Below are 13,656 nucleotides of genomic sequence, written 5' to 3'. Positions count from 1 at the left end.
TAGTCTTCTTGTGCACAAGAAGGTTGTATAAAGTCTTTTATAGATTCTGCTAGCTTCCATGAATGCAAAAACCCAATGTACGTTTTCTTGTTTTCAGAGCAACAAAAGCAGTTTATCAGAAACAAATAAAAATCCTGAATGATAACCTGGAAAGAGAAAATCAGAGATGGTAAAAAAAAATTCATTTGTGTTATGAGTAGTATATGTTTATCTTAATGAACAGTGCCCCAAAGTAGGGAGGAAATCAGAGTACTTGTTGCTTGCTAGGGTCCAAGGAAATTAGTTTCCTAAATTGAATTGTGTGAGTTTTCTCAGGTCTAGATGTGTTTGTTAGTTTGATGTTGGGGCATTGAACAGACCCAGGGTTTTCCATTTCAATTGAGTAAACTCACCAAAGAGTGAAATTGCCAAGATTTGTGTAGGGCCTCTTGCTCACCAGGCTTCTGTGTGGACCAGCAGGGGAGGGGACAGAGGAGCGCGGATAAACGTACAGGCTCTGGAGACGGGCTACTTTGGCTGCTTTGTCTCCCGCTAGTTCTGTGACCGAGGCTGCGTTATTAAGCAATCTCTCTGCTCCATTTCCTATAAAGTGGCCGATGATGGTAGCACCCACCCCGTGAGGTCACCATGAATGGTAGAGGAGATGGTCTATATCAAGTATTGAGATGACTCCCTGGCACCTAGGAAGTATTCACAAAAACTTAGTTGTATTTTATTGTTGTTGTCATTGCTATTAATATCATGTATAAGACTCCAATTGCACATTTTGACCCTTCTCCAATGTAGCTTTTTTATGTTGCAGTGGAGAGAAAAATTCGAGAACCCAGAAGGTTGAAATCCCTTATTAGCCTTCTGGGTAATTTAGGGAATTTCCCTACTATTTCTGCCTGGGTCTCTTCTCTCCGCCATCCGCCCCTGAACCTTCCCCATTTCTATCCTTTACCTAAAGGAGGGGAGCTGCCACGTGTGGTTTGTCCACTGTCCTGCTGGACGTACCGACACGGCCCGTGAGATGTAGCAGCTGGTGAAGACGGACCACGTTGACACAGTTAGCACTTCGGCTTATTTTTTCAGCTGACGTGCATGGTCCGCATCACCAAGAGCACAGTTTTGTATAATCATAGTAAGATTTGTTTTGCTTTCAATTCCTTCATCTTTTCAGGAAACAGTTATGTCAATTTAATGATGATTCTTTGTGTTTTAATTTCTAGTATTATAACTCAGTGGAAAGTAGCTTGTTTGCGAAAAAAACATGCACGTAGGAGAAAGAGGCTAAGCATTGAAATAGGAGAAATTTTAGATAAAATTCAGACTTTGGAATTCAGACGCACTGAATTATTACAAGAGGTAAAGGAACTCGGGAATTAATAGTATTACTCCATATTAGTATGGACTTAGAATTATTACTGCGTATCAGTGATTCTCCTTCAATGCCTAATTAAACCTTACCTTATTAAAAGATGTTTTCATTTCTGGTGATGTTTAGAGTGAATTATTTAACTTTCTTAAGAAATGTATCTATTTGTTGTGTATTGACTGTAGGGATTTGGCAAACAAAATAGCACTTCTCTCTAGAAGATGCTTTGGAAACAGGCAACCAGAAACTTATTTGATGTTAACTTTTGGGGAAACTCTCTCTTAAAAAAAAAAAAAGACCAAACATCACTAATTCAGCTCTAGTAGTGGCCCTCTGCCCACCCTCCGGCCCCCACCACTCCCATTCCCCATTTCCTCATGCAGTTTATAGATATTGTTTGGTGACTAAATTAACCTCTGCAGGGAAAATAAAGTGTTCCTCTCAGTGGTTACTATGAAATAATATAACCTAACACTGGAGCCAAGTCTCATGCAAAGAGATATTCACTCTTGGCTGTTTGAAAACGTAAGGCTGACAGCTACAAAGGCAAACGGCAAATCTTCAGGTTTTGGTGTTGTTTTTTTTTTTTTTTTTTTTTCTAATTAGACCACTGTACGAGAAAAAGAGATCAGTGAATTTTTGGCAGAGATTGAAAAAGTTACATTGGAATTAAAACAAGAGAAGGAGGAATTTATTGTCAAAGAAAAAAAGTTAATTCAAGAGTTGAACAAGTATGAGGTAAGTTTTATTTTACATCTAGGAATAATTTTAGATGACTCTAGGGGGGAGGGGGTATAGTTCGTGCTATTCTACTCAGTTCAGTGTAAAATCTTCCAGTGTGAGCAAGGCTACAATTTCATTATGATCCTTCCTTTTTTTTTTTTTTTCCCTTAAAAAAGAGCAACAAAAACCTTTTTTTTTTTCAGTTAGAAAAGAAAATCAGACACTCCCCGTTAGGTAGAAGTGCTGGCAAGGTCCATGGGACAGGTGGAAGACAGCAGGAAGCCATGGCGAGCTGGCACGGGACTGGCTGGGGAAAGCAGCAAAGGGTGAGGGAGGCCAATCAGGCCAAACTCAGAAATCCTCATTAAAGAGAGGGCATCCCACTGAGTTGGAGCTGCCAGGCAGTCCGCATGGGATGAGCATGGATGCTGGGTGAGGTCGAGAGAAAAGGCACGGAGAGTACCCAGGGGGCCCAGAGGTGGCCGGTCTCTGGAAACACAACAGAAGACACCCATTTTCAAGGTGATGGTGTTACCTTGAAAGGTAAGGGGCTGTTCCTCGGAGACCTAACTTGGTACATTGGAATGAGGAGAAAAGGGATGGTGGGAGAAGCCCTCCTGAACTTGATTCGTTTTGAAGAGGAAGAGGCCTGGCTGCATGAAAGAGGGGCTTTCTTTGAAGACAACAGTCCCTTGCCGGAGCGGGGCGAGCAGGGAGTCCTGACGTTTCAAAGTTTAGATCTTGCCAAGCCCACGCCTCCCTGCACAACCCCCACCAAATCCTGCAGAAACCGTCCGCAGTTAACTGGTCCAAGAAAAGCCAGTGCTTTCTAATAGGAATGACAGAAAAGGAGCAGCTATATCCTCCACACAAAAACACTAAGAGAGAAACAACTGAAAGGGGCAACAGAAGTTTCCAACAACTGAAGAACGCTCAGAAGGATGGTGCTGGAACGCATGACATCTGTGATCAAATGCTCCTCCATAAATTTAAAAAGAAATTGGAATTTCGTAGAAGTGCCAAGGAAGATCAGCAACATAGAAATCTAGGAACTCAGGGAAGCGGTGTCTGAAGGGGATGGCGAGAAATAAGAAGAGGTGAGTTGGAAACTGGCACAACTCAGGGAACAAAGAAGGGAGAGAAAGCACTGCACAAATTCAGACAACTTAGAAGAAACCGAAGGGAGAGGAGTCAGGGCGGGAAGCGTTTCTCTGTCGGTTGCCGTCTGTCTGGGTGCCTAGTATTCTAGATGCTAAAAAACACACACACAAAAAAAGACAGCAAAACTCTGCCCTTATGGTGCTTACATCCCAGTGGAGGGAGATTGAAAATAAACAAGATAAACAAGTGGCGGACATTATGGAACCCGCAAGCTCTCTGTGGGGGGCTTCTAAGCAAGGACTGTCCATTAGCGGAGCCCTGCCTGGGGCAGAAATGGCCCCACCCTTGCACCACCTCCTTGCTCAGTCAGTCGATCGTGGGGCCACCCCTCGAAGAGCATGACCTTCACTAGATGACCAAGGAGACTCTGAAGGAGCCGACCCCTGGAGGCTGGCAGCTGGCCACACTCCTTGCCACAAGGCAGTGAGTCATCCCTTGAGGGGCGATCCGAGAGGGAGGGGCATTCCCAGGTCTGCCGCCTTATAGGCTATTGGGAGGACTTTGTCTCTTCTCTGCCTGGGCTGGCAAGCCGGAAGAGGGTTTGGAGTGAAGGGCTGAAATAATCTGATTTTCTTTTAAGTAGGATCTCTCTAGCTGCTATGTTGAGTAAAATTTAGGAAAGCAACGGTGGGTGCAGAAAGACCAATGAGGAAGCTAGGGCAATATTCCAAGTGGTTCAAGTAGCTCGAACCAGAGTGGTGACTGAGGAAGTGATCGAAAGTAGGCAGTCCGCATGTCAGGTATTTCTTGAGACAGAGCTGACAGGGTTTACCATCATCCTTAATGGTGAACCAATGGAGGCAAGCCCCTTCAAGTCAGCAGTAAGGTAAGGACGCTGGGTAACATTGCATTCGAGCTCAAACAGTGCAATTAGGCGAGATCAGTAGACCGTCCTCCCCGCTTGCCAGGCTGTGCGCCCGCTGCAGGGCTGTGCCCACCTGTGTCTAATTCACACAAAGGCATGGACAGATGGCAGCTTGTGTACCACTTTTATGAAGCAACACCCCCCTTTCCCCTTGGTAATCCTCATCAAGAACCCAGAGCAAATTGGAAATTGGAGTCCCATTTCTGCCTTTGGTGCCGTGGCATGAGGAGCCACGGGCTTCTACCTTAGTCTGATCCAGTGCTGACGCAGTGAGCACGGGTGGATCTGCTGGGCCCTACAGCCCCGTGTCTGGCAGGGTTCAGTCTGAGCAGCAGAGCCACCAGGAAAGGGGTCCGTTAGAGGATTGGACCTTCTGCAGCGGGGGGAGCTGGTTACACAGTCTAGTGAGGCTGTCAGCTTCCTGTCTGGAGCTGGGGGCTGAAGGCTGCAGGGCAGGCAGGTAGGAAGGGAAGGTGGACAGGAAGTCACAGGATGAGCTGGAACTCATCCCGATGAGCAGGGACAGGGACCTGCATCAGTCTCTCTCTTTTCCAAGGCTCCAATTCCAAGGGGTTGTGGCAAAAGCCAGAGCCCATCATCACTGAACTAAGTGTGCATGTGGCTCAGGACTGGGGGAAGCTTGAAGGAGCTGAAGAAGCTGTGGTTCTGACTGACTGAGCCAGTAGACAACTCAGGCTAACGTGCCTGAGATGCAGCAGCACCCGGTACCCAAACCCTCCCTGAAAGCATGAAACAAGAGCGTGGTTTCTTGTCAGGGCAGTGCTAGCAGCTAAGTCTGTGTAGGCGATGGGGAGGAATTCGTGCATTCACATACCTCCTGAGACCCCCAAGCTATTCTCTTAGAGAACGTAGTATAGCTAATACACAGTTGAGTTTCATAACACTGCAGCATGGAAAAATTTACTCCTGATTCTGCATTTTAATAGGTTTAAATTATGGTGGTGTTTTGTTTAAAGATTTTATTTATTTTAGAAAGAGAGCATGTGAGCAAGAGGAGGGGCAGAGGGGGGAGGGAGAAGGACAAGCAGACTCTGCACAGTATAGAGCCTGGCATGGGGCTCAGTCCCACAACCCCAAGATCATGACCTGAGCTGAAACCAAGAGTCGGCCACTTAATTGACTGAGCCACCCAGGTGCCCCGTTAAATTACGGTGTTTTTATGTATCTTTTTGTCTTTCTGTATTTATTCCTAAGGACTTAATGGCAGTTTGGGAGGGGACATATTAGGCTGGCACTTCACTGTATTAATTAGGGCACAGACAAGCTGTTTTATCAAAGAGATGCCAAAATACAGTGAACAAAAGCAAGATGCGTGTAGTTAAGGGTTAGCAACCCTCTCTCCTTTATTGGGAAATTGACCTTGGCTTAACTTTCTGGGTCATTGCCTAGAGCCTGGTAAAATTAGACAACTAAAATTGTATTATCAGGCAACATTGTTTGTATAGAATGACCCATGATTGGTATGCTGCATCTTGATGGGGAGAATAACTGGTGGGAAACTAGAGCATTGGGTTTCCCTGGGCTTGGTGCCTCTTCTAAGTGGGCATGTCCCTTCCGGTGACCTAGAAGGTATACCCAAAAGGTGTTGTTCCTATTTGAGCATGAGACTTTAAAGCCAGGGAGGCTATCCCATCCACCCATGTGGGTGTCTTCCTCTTCCATCTGAGTTATCACTTTGGTGGGGGTCAAAGGACACTAGCCTCTGGTCAGCTGTGTTTGAGGGTACCTCCCTGGGGAAGCATGCCAAGCATTGCCCTCCTGGTACCCGGGGGTTCCTTTGGATTATGTGTGTATGCAACTTGGATAAAAATAAAAAGTAAAAAAAAATTTTTTTATGAATAAAATGGGTCAAGTATGACCTATTCAAATCTTAAGAGTCTGAGTATCTAGTTGAGAAGATCCCCTGATGTGATCATTACAGAAGAGAAATGTTTACTTCTCTTTCCCATTACAGGCCGAAGGGAAGGGGTCCAAGGTTGGCAGGGCAGCTCCGCCATCCTCAGCATGAGGCTAACATCGGCGGATCCAAGTGGCAGCTTACCTTCTCATTCTTTTCCAGCCAGGCGAGGGAGGGAAGGACCAAGGGGACACATGCTGCTTCCTGTTGAAGGGGGAGGACCCAGAAGTGGCACACATCACTTCAGCTCACAAACTCGTTAGTCACACCCACTTGCAAAGAAAGCTGAGAAATTGCTGTAGCTGGCAGCCATGTGCTGAACTAGAGGCGAGAAGTCCTGATATTGAAGGACAGGAGAATAGCTCGTAAATGTCAGCTGGCTGTCTCTGCTGTAGTCACCGTTATAAACCCATCCTGACTTTCTAAGAGAGGTCCAACTATTATTCCCTTTGAAACTAAATAAAACCTGAATAATTAAACAAGCATCTTCATGTTTTGTTTGGGGCACTTTCTGTCCATTTAGTGTAGTAATATATGTAATTATTTCTATCCCCTCCCCATTTCTTACTTACATCCACACTTCTTAGGACTTGTGTGTATTCTGTGTTGCTCCCTGTTTTTTTTTTTTCCCACAAAATATGATCAACTAAGATTTTCTCAAACAGGTGTTTAGTGTAGCATTAATGGGATCTTAGCAGTAGAGCCAGAGAACTGAATAGATCTTTGGAGAGCCCATTGAATCTAATCTCCTTACCTTATAGATTGCCAGAGAGTCAATCAGCCAACAAATATTTTTCAAATACCTAGTGTGTGGCAGATACCTTTCTGTGCATCTCAGGGTAAGAGGACACTAAGACAGAACTCTCCCTCTTGAAGAACTTACATTCTACTTTGGAGTGTAAATTGTGTACATTCTCCAAAATTGTGCTCACAATTAGCTTTTTTTTTTCTTTAAAGAAAAGATTTGTTGAGGAAACGCAAAGTAATAAAGTAAAGGAAGAGGAGCTAGTCGAGTGTCTTCCACAACTTCAAGTGGCAGAAGAAGAGTACAAAAGCAAAAGTGGAAAATTTGAAGAGCTCAGTAATATTATTACAGGTATGTATGAGGCTCTTAGGAATTGACCTTAAGCCCAGGTAAGGATTTCATGTTGTCTTCTAACACGAGGGGGGTCATCAGTCACAAGTCAATGGTGAAATTCTCCAAACTTTTCCTATCACCTTTAATTCCCTCTTCTCTACTTTTTGCCTCATCTACTAATTTCTTCTCCTTTACATCACAGTCTTACTGTTGCTCTTGTTAAATTTTTCCTTTTCTCTTTTAAAGACTTTAAAATTAAGAATTAGTAGCAACTGTATTATGTGGTTTCTCTGTGTACTTTGTAAAGGTAGAAAACATTCCTTTAACTGCTACCATGTGGAGTGTTTTTTGTTTCTTTTTTTAAAGATTTATTTATTTTAGAGAGAGAGCACACAATCAGGGAGAGGGGTATAGGGAGAGGTAGAGAATCTTAAGTAGACTCCCTGCTGAGCACGGGGATAGAAATCAAAACTGTCTGTGTCAAAAAGATACAATCCTATAGAAACCCAGTATATTGAAATGTAAAACAAATATTTTAAAGTGAATAGTGGTAATTGCCAAGGAAAGTGAATTTTAAGAATATAAGATTATAAGCCCCAAATAACCAAAGTAATATTGAAAAAGAAAACCAAAGCTGGAGGCATCACAATTCTGGACATCAAGCTATGTTACACAGCTGTAATCATCAAGACAGCATGGTACTGGCACAAAAACAGCCACATAGATCAATGGAACAGAATAGAGAGCCCAGAAATGGACCCTCAACTCTATGGTCAACTAATCTTTGACAGAGCAGGAAAGAATATCCAATGGAAAAAGACAGTCTCTTCAACAAATGGTGTTGGGAAAATTGGACAGCAACATGCAGAAGAATAAAACTGGACCACTTTCTTACACCATACACAAAAATAGACTCAAAATGGTTGAAAGACCTAAATGTGAGACAGGAAACCATCAAAATCCTAGAGGACAACACAGGCAGCAACCTCTCTGACCTCAGCAGTAGCAACTTCTTGCTAGACATGTCTTCAAAGACAAGGAAGCAAAAGCAAAAATGATTGGGACTTTATCAAGATAAAAAGCTTCACAGGAAAGGAAACAGTCAACAAAACTAAAAGGCAACCTATAGAATGGGAGAAGATATTTGCAAATGTCTTATCTGATAAAGGGCTAGTATCCAAAATCTATAAAGAACTTATCAAACTCAACACCCAAAAAACAAAAAAATCTAGTCAAGAAATGGGCAGAAGATATGAACAGACATTTCTGCAACGAAGACATCCAGATGGCCAATAGACACATGAAAAAGTGCTCAACATCACTCGGCATCAGGGAAATACAAATCAAAACCTCAACGAGATACCACCTCACACCAGTCAGAATGGCTAAAATTAACAAGTCAGGAAACAACAGATGTTGGTGAGGATGCAGAGAAAGGGGAACCCTCCTACATTGTTGGTGGGAATGCAAGCTGGTGCAGCCATTCTGGAAAACAGTATGGAGGTTCTTCAAGACGTTAAAAATAGAACTACCCTATAACCTAGCAATTGCACTACTAAGTATTTATCCAAAGAATACAAACTTAGTGATCTGAAGGGGCACCTGCAGTCCAATGTTTGTAGCAGCAATATCCACAATAACCAAACTACAGAAAGAACCCAGATGTCCAACAACAGATGAATGGATAAAGAAGATGTGGTATATATATACAATGGAATATTACTCAGCCATCAAAAAGATGAAATCTTGCCATTTTCAATGATGTAGATGGAACTAGAGGCTATTATGCTAAGCAAAGTAAGTCAGAGAAGGACAAATACCATATGATTTCACTCATATGTGGAATTTAAGAAATAAAACAGATGAACGTAGGGGAAGGGAAGGGAAAATAAAATAAGAGGAAAATAGAGAGGGAGACAAGCCATAAGAGACTCTTAACTACAGGAAACGAACAGGGTTGCAGGAGGGGAGGTGGATGGGGGACGAGGTAACAGGGTGATGGGCATTAAGGAGGGCACTTGAAGTAATGAGCACTGGCTATTGTCTGCAACTGATGAATCACTAAATTCTACCTCTGAAACTAATAATACAGTATATGTTAATTAAATTTAATTTAAATAAAAATAAAAAATATGTAAGGTTATAAGAATAAGTACTTTGGATAATTGGTCTGGTTGCCATTCCTCCATTGATTTTCCAATTATTGCCAGATTTTCATTTAGTTAACTCAGGTAGATTTTTGTTTGTTTGTTTGTTTGTTTGCTACTTCTACAAAGAGTCATGATACACATGTACTCCATCCCCAATCTTTCCTCCTGTCCCTTCTTGTGCTAGGTGGAGGATGTAAGAAACAGGATGAGTATGAAAATAAGCAATGTATTGCCATATATTGCAAGTTCTGATTCTCTTGAGGCAAAGAAAAGAGAGAACTACTAAAGAAAGTAGAGAAAAGATGGGAAGGCAAGAGAAAGGTAGAAAAGGGACCATAAGAGCAATGTGTTCCAGAGAGTAGGAAAATATGCTTCACCTGCCAGCAGTGAGACTTACAGAGGATAGAATCAGCTCAGTACATATAAAAAACAATGTAATGACTTTTGGTTAAATATGATGGGTAAAACATGCATCTATCTTTTCTCCCTAATGAAACTTCATAAAAAATGTATGTAAAAGATGTTTTTTTAGGGAAAAAAGTTATAAACTCACAAGTGCAGAGACTGGCAGAGAAGATATCCACAGATAATAAGCATCAACAAATTTTTAGAAGGTGTAATTGGATAGATTTGTTAACAGGAAGGGAAATATGAATAGCAAATGCCTGCAAAAAAGCATACCATGAAAGCAAGACGTTCTCTTCACAGGAGAGACAATGCCAGGGCAAGTCTTGGGCATTGGAGGACCCTGATATCTTGAAGCTGAGATGAGTCACAGGGCTGAAGATTGGTTGAAAATCTTTATAACAAGCAATGAGACCTGCAGGTCAGATGCCCTCTTCTGTGCAGCTGAGTGACTATTCCTCCCAACAGATTCTAAACTGCAGGATATCAAATATGACTGAGGGTAGAAGACAGATGCTGTACAGAGACCCCCTTCCACTGCTCAGCTTGACGAAGGCTGCCAGCCCATTGTGTGTGACTATTCTGTAATCCCTTCCCCACTCTGAAGAAGGAGGTGGTTGGATTCTTCTCTAAGGAAACCAAACCATCTCAGAGGAAAGCCCTACATAATCTAACATTTGAGGATTCCCCCAACAAAATGCCTGGTCCCTTCCTGATTACTGTGTAGTGAAGCCCACCCAGGAACTGAAATTTTAGTGCCTCATGCTTAAATAGGATTAGACAATCAAAGATCACCAGACACCTCAGGAAAAATTCCAAAATGAAAGGTAGAAACTAAAGCAGACAGAAAAACAGAAGTTGATGGAAACACAGATGACACAAAGAATCTGAGAATACTTTTAAAAATATATTCTCAGAGAATATATATTCTCTCTATATTATATATAATGTGTATTTATAGTCTCTACATATTATACAAAGTATACATTCTATATGTTATGGAGGATATATCTTAAAGTTACATTTGTAGAGGAAAAAGATACTGCATTTATGAAAAAAGAACAAGATGCTTAAAGAAAGAACAGAAAACAAGAAAGAGTTCTTAGAAATGAAAAATATAACAACCAAAATTTTAAGATTCAATAGGAGGATTCTAAGAAAAGTTGAGGAAATCTCTCCAAAAATAGAACAAAAAATAAGGAGCTGAGGAACAGGATAAAAGAGTAAGAAAATTAGAAGACTATTCTGAGATGTTGACTATCTAACAGGAAGGCCAGAAAAAAGAAGATAGAAAAAAATGCAAAGGATAAAGTTATCCAAGAAATGATACAAAAATATTTCTCAGAACTGGAGAATATGATTTTTCTATTTGAAAAGGCCCATCAAATCCCCAGTGCAATTTCTGAAAGAAAAGACACTAAGTACATCACTTTGGGATTTCAGGAGGAAAAAAAAATATCCCAAAGGCTTCTAGAGAGAAAAAGCAGATCTTACACAAAATATTAGTAATCAGAATGGTTTTAGACTTCTTCACTGTAATATTACACTAAACGTTAGAAGACATTGCCTTCAAAATTCTGAAAGAAAATACTTTCCAACATTAGCTGCCCATCCAAACTATTAGTCAAGTACAAATATAGAATAGAGCTGCATTCAGATATATAAGACCTCAAAATGTTTCATTTACTCTGTCTCAAGAAGTTAGTACAAAACTTGCTTCAGCAAAGAGGGAATAAATCAAGAAAAAGAGGACGATGTGAAATTCAGGAAACAGGAGTCCAGCATAAGGGGGATGCAAAGGAAAGTCCCAGGTGTTCAGCTGTGCAGGAGGCCTAAAGAAAAACAAACACAGAAAGCAGTGGGGAAGGGAAGGTGAATGGAGCTGATAGATCACCTAAGGTGTTTGACCACATGAGAAGTAATATTTGGAAGATTTTACAATTCTATTACAGATTTTAATGAATTAATGTGTACATGGAAAACTAAGCAAGTAAAAAAAAGTGAGGCTATTTTTAACTCCTAGAAAAACAAAAAATTATACCAGAGAGGAGGTATAATTATACAACACCATTTGTCTCATCTGTGAATAATATTTACATTGTCATAATCTAAATAGTTAAAATTCATTTTAAAAAACATGAATTTGTGGGGAGGTTAGAAGGGGGAAACATAGAGGTAGGTTGTAAGTGTGGGAGGGAGACATGGGAATGGGAGTAAGCATTCTATGTTCTCTTCTATATTAGGAAGAAAGTAGAAAATGTCTTAAAATGACAAATCAAGAAATAGCCATATAAGCATTTATTAAAAAAATGAAAGAAAAAGTCAAAATGAGTTTAAAAATGGTTAATTCAGAGGAGTCAAACATAAGGGTGGGTACTACATTGGAAAGCACCTGACGTTTGTTTTTTGTTATAAGCCTTATAATAGTATATGACTTTTAAAATTAGGCACATGCCTTATTTTCATTTTTTAAAGCTAAACATTGTGGGTATTTATTTTTTCTCTTATAGCACAAAAGCAGGAGCAGAATTTACTAAATGATTACATTTCTCAAATGGCAAAAGACTTTTCGAGATATTTTAGCAACACGGTAAAGAGTCAATGCATTCCTTCTTCTTTCATTTATTAGAATACTGATATATACAAACTGTAATTGTGTGTGTGTGTATGTATGTATGTATGTAAACATAGAGACTCTAGACGCAACTAACGTGTAATCATGGGAAAATCATTGGGGGAGGCTCAGTTTTCTTATTTAAGTTAGAGATTGGAAGATGCTTTCTAAGGTTCTCTTCAGATCTGTTATTCTGTAATTTCCTGTGAAGACCAGGATAAGTGCACAGAGGTTGCAGAGGTGGGGAGGGAGTGGTCTATATGAAATGAGAGAAGGTAAAGAGACGTTTACTACCTTTTTAAAATGTATAATCAGTAGTTAATGATAAACATATGTGTGTAGAGTTGGCCAGTTAAAAATAGAAACACTCTATTTTTTGAGATGCGCTGATATCAAAAGTAACTTTTAACATGTTGTGGATATAGAGAAAGATGAAGGGGAAGAGTACTAGTAAGTATATTATATATGCAATTGTATTTTCTTAGTAAGATTCTGCTAATGATGATTATACAATGACTAAAGATTATGTGATTTATAACAGTATAATGACTAAGAACCAAATAGAGAATTCAGTAGAAAATTCTGAAAAATCCATAAAGTAATATTCTTTTCTCCTCAAGAAATATGAAATTTTCCCTGAAAAAGCCTCAATAAAGTCCACTTCTTTCTCCCCCATTTTTGCCATACAGTTGTTCATATATCAAATATATTCTGTTTTATGAAATTGTTTCAACAACTTGTCTTAACTTGCTTCCCAGAGTTTATGAAAAAATTTCCATAAATCAGCTTTGGAGTTTTATTTATTTTTTATTCAGGTATAATTAACATATAGTGTTATATTAATTTCAGGTGTACAATATGATCTTTCAACAATGCTATACAGTACGCAGTGCTCATCACAATAAGTGTACTCTTAATCCTCTTTACTTATTATACTCATCCTGGCACCCACCACCCCTCTGGCAACCACCAGTTTGTTCTCTGTATTTAAGAGTCTGTTTTTTTGTTTGTGTACTTTTTTCTGTTTGTTTTGTTTCTAAATGCCATGTAAGAGTGAAATCAATATGGTATTTGTCTTTCCCTGGCTGACTTATTTCACTAAGCATTATACACTCGAGGTCCATCCATGTTATTGCAAATGGCAAGATCTCATTTGTTTTTTTGGCTGAGGAATATTCCATTCTGTATATATATACCACATCTCCTTTATCCATTCATTTATCCATGGACACTTAGGTTGCTTCCGTATCTTGGCTATTGTAAATAATGCTACAATAAACCAAGGGGTCAATATATCCCTTTAAATTAGCTTTTCATATTATTTGGGTAAATACCCAGGTAGTACGATTCCTGGATTGTAGGGTATTTTTATTTTTAATTTTTCA

General features: G+C 40.2%; 1 protein-coding gene across 1 annotated transcript in view; it reads left to right on the top strand.

Moving 5' to 3' along the window:
- The window catches only part of CCDC175 (coiled-coil domain containing 175), a 62,685-nt gene that overhangs the window by 27,443 nt on the left and 21,586 nt on the right, over positions 1 to 13,656 (top strand). Inside the window, exons 11-15 of the mRNA XM_078053771.1 lie at positions 98 to 169; positions 1,212 to 1,347; positions 1,964 to 2,095; positions 6,982 to 7,120; positions 12,168 to 12,247. Of these exons, the coding sequence (XP_077909897.1) occupies positions 98 to 169; positions 1,212 to 1,347; positions 1,964 to 2,095; positions 6,982 to 7,120; positions 12,168 to 12,247 (559 nt within the window). The remainder of the gene's footprint in view (positions 1 to 97; positions 170 to 1,211; positions 1,348 to 1,963; positions 2,096 to 6,981; positions 7,121 to 12,167; positions 12,248 to 13,656) is intronic.

Source organism: Halichoerus grypus, chromosome 8, assembly GCF_964656455.1.
Source record: "Halichoerus grypus chromosome 8, mHalGry1.hap1.1, whole genome shotgun sequence".
NCBI classification, from domain to species: Eukaryota; Metazoa; Chordata; class Mammalia; order Carnivora; family Phocidae; genus Halichoerus; species Halichoerus grypus.
This window is presented reverse-complemented; position numbering and strand designations above follow the sequence as displayed.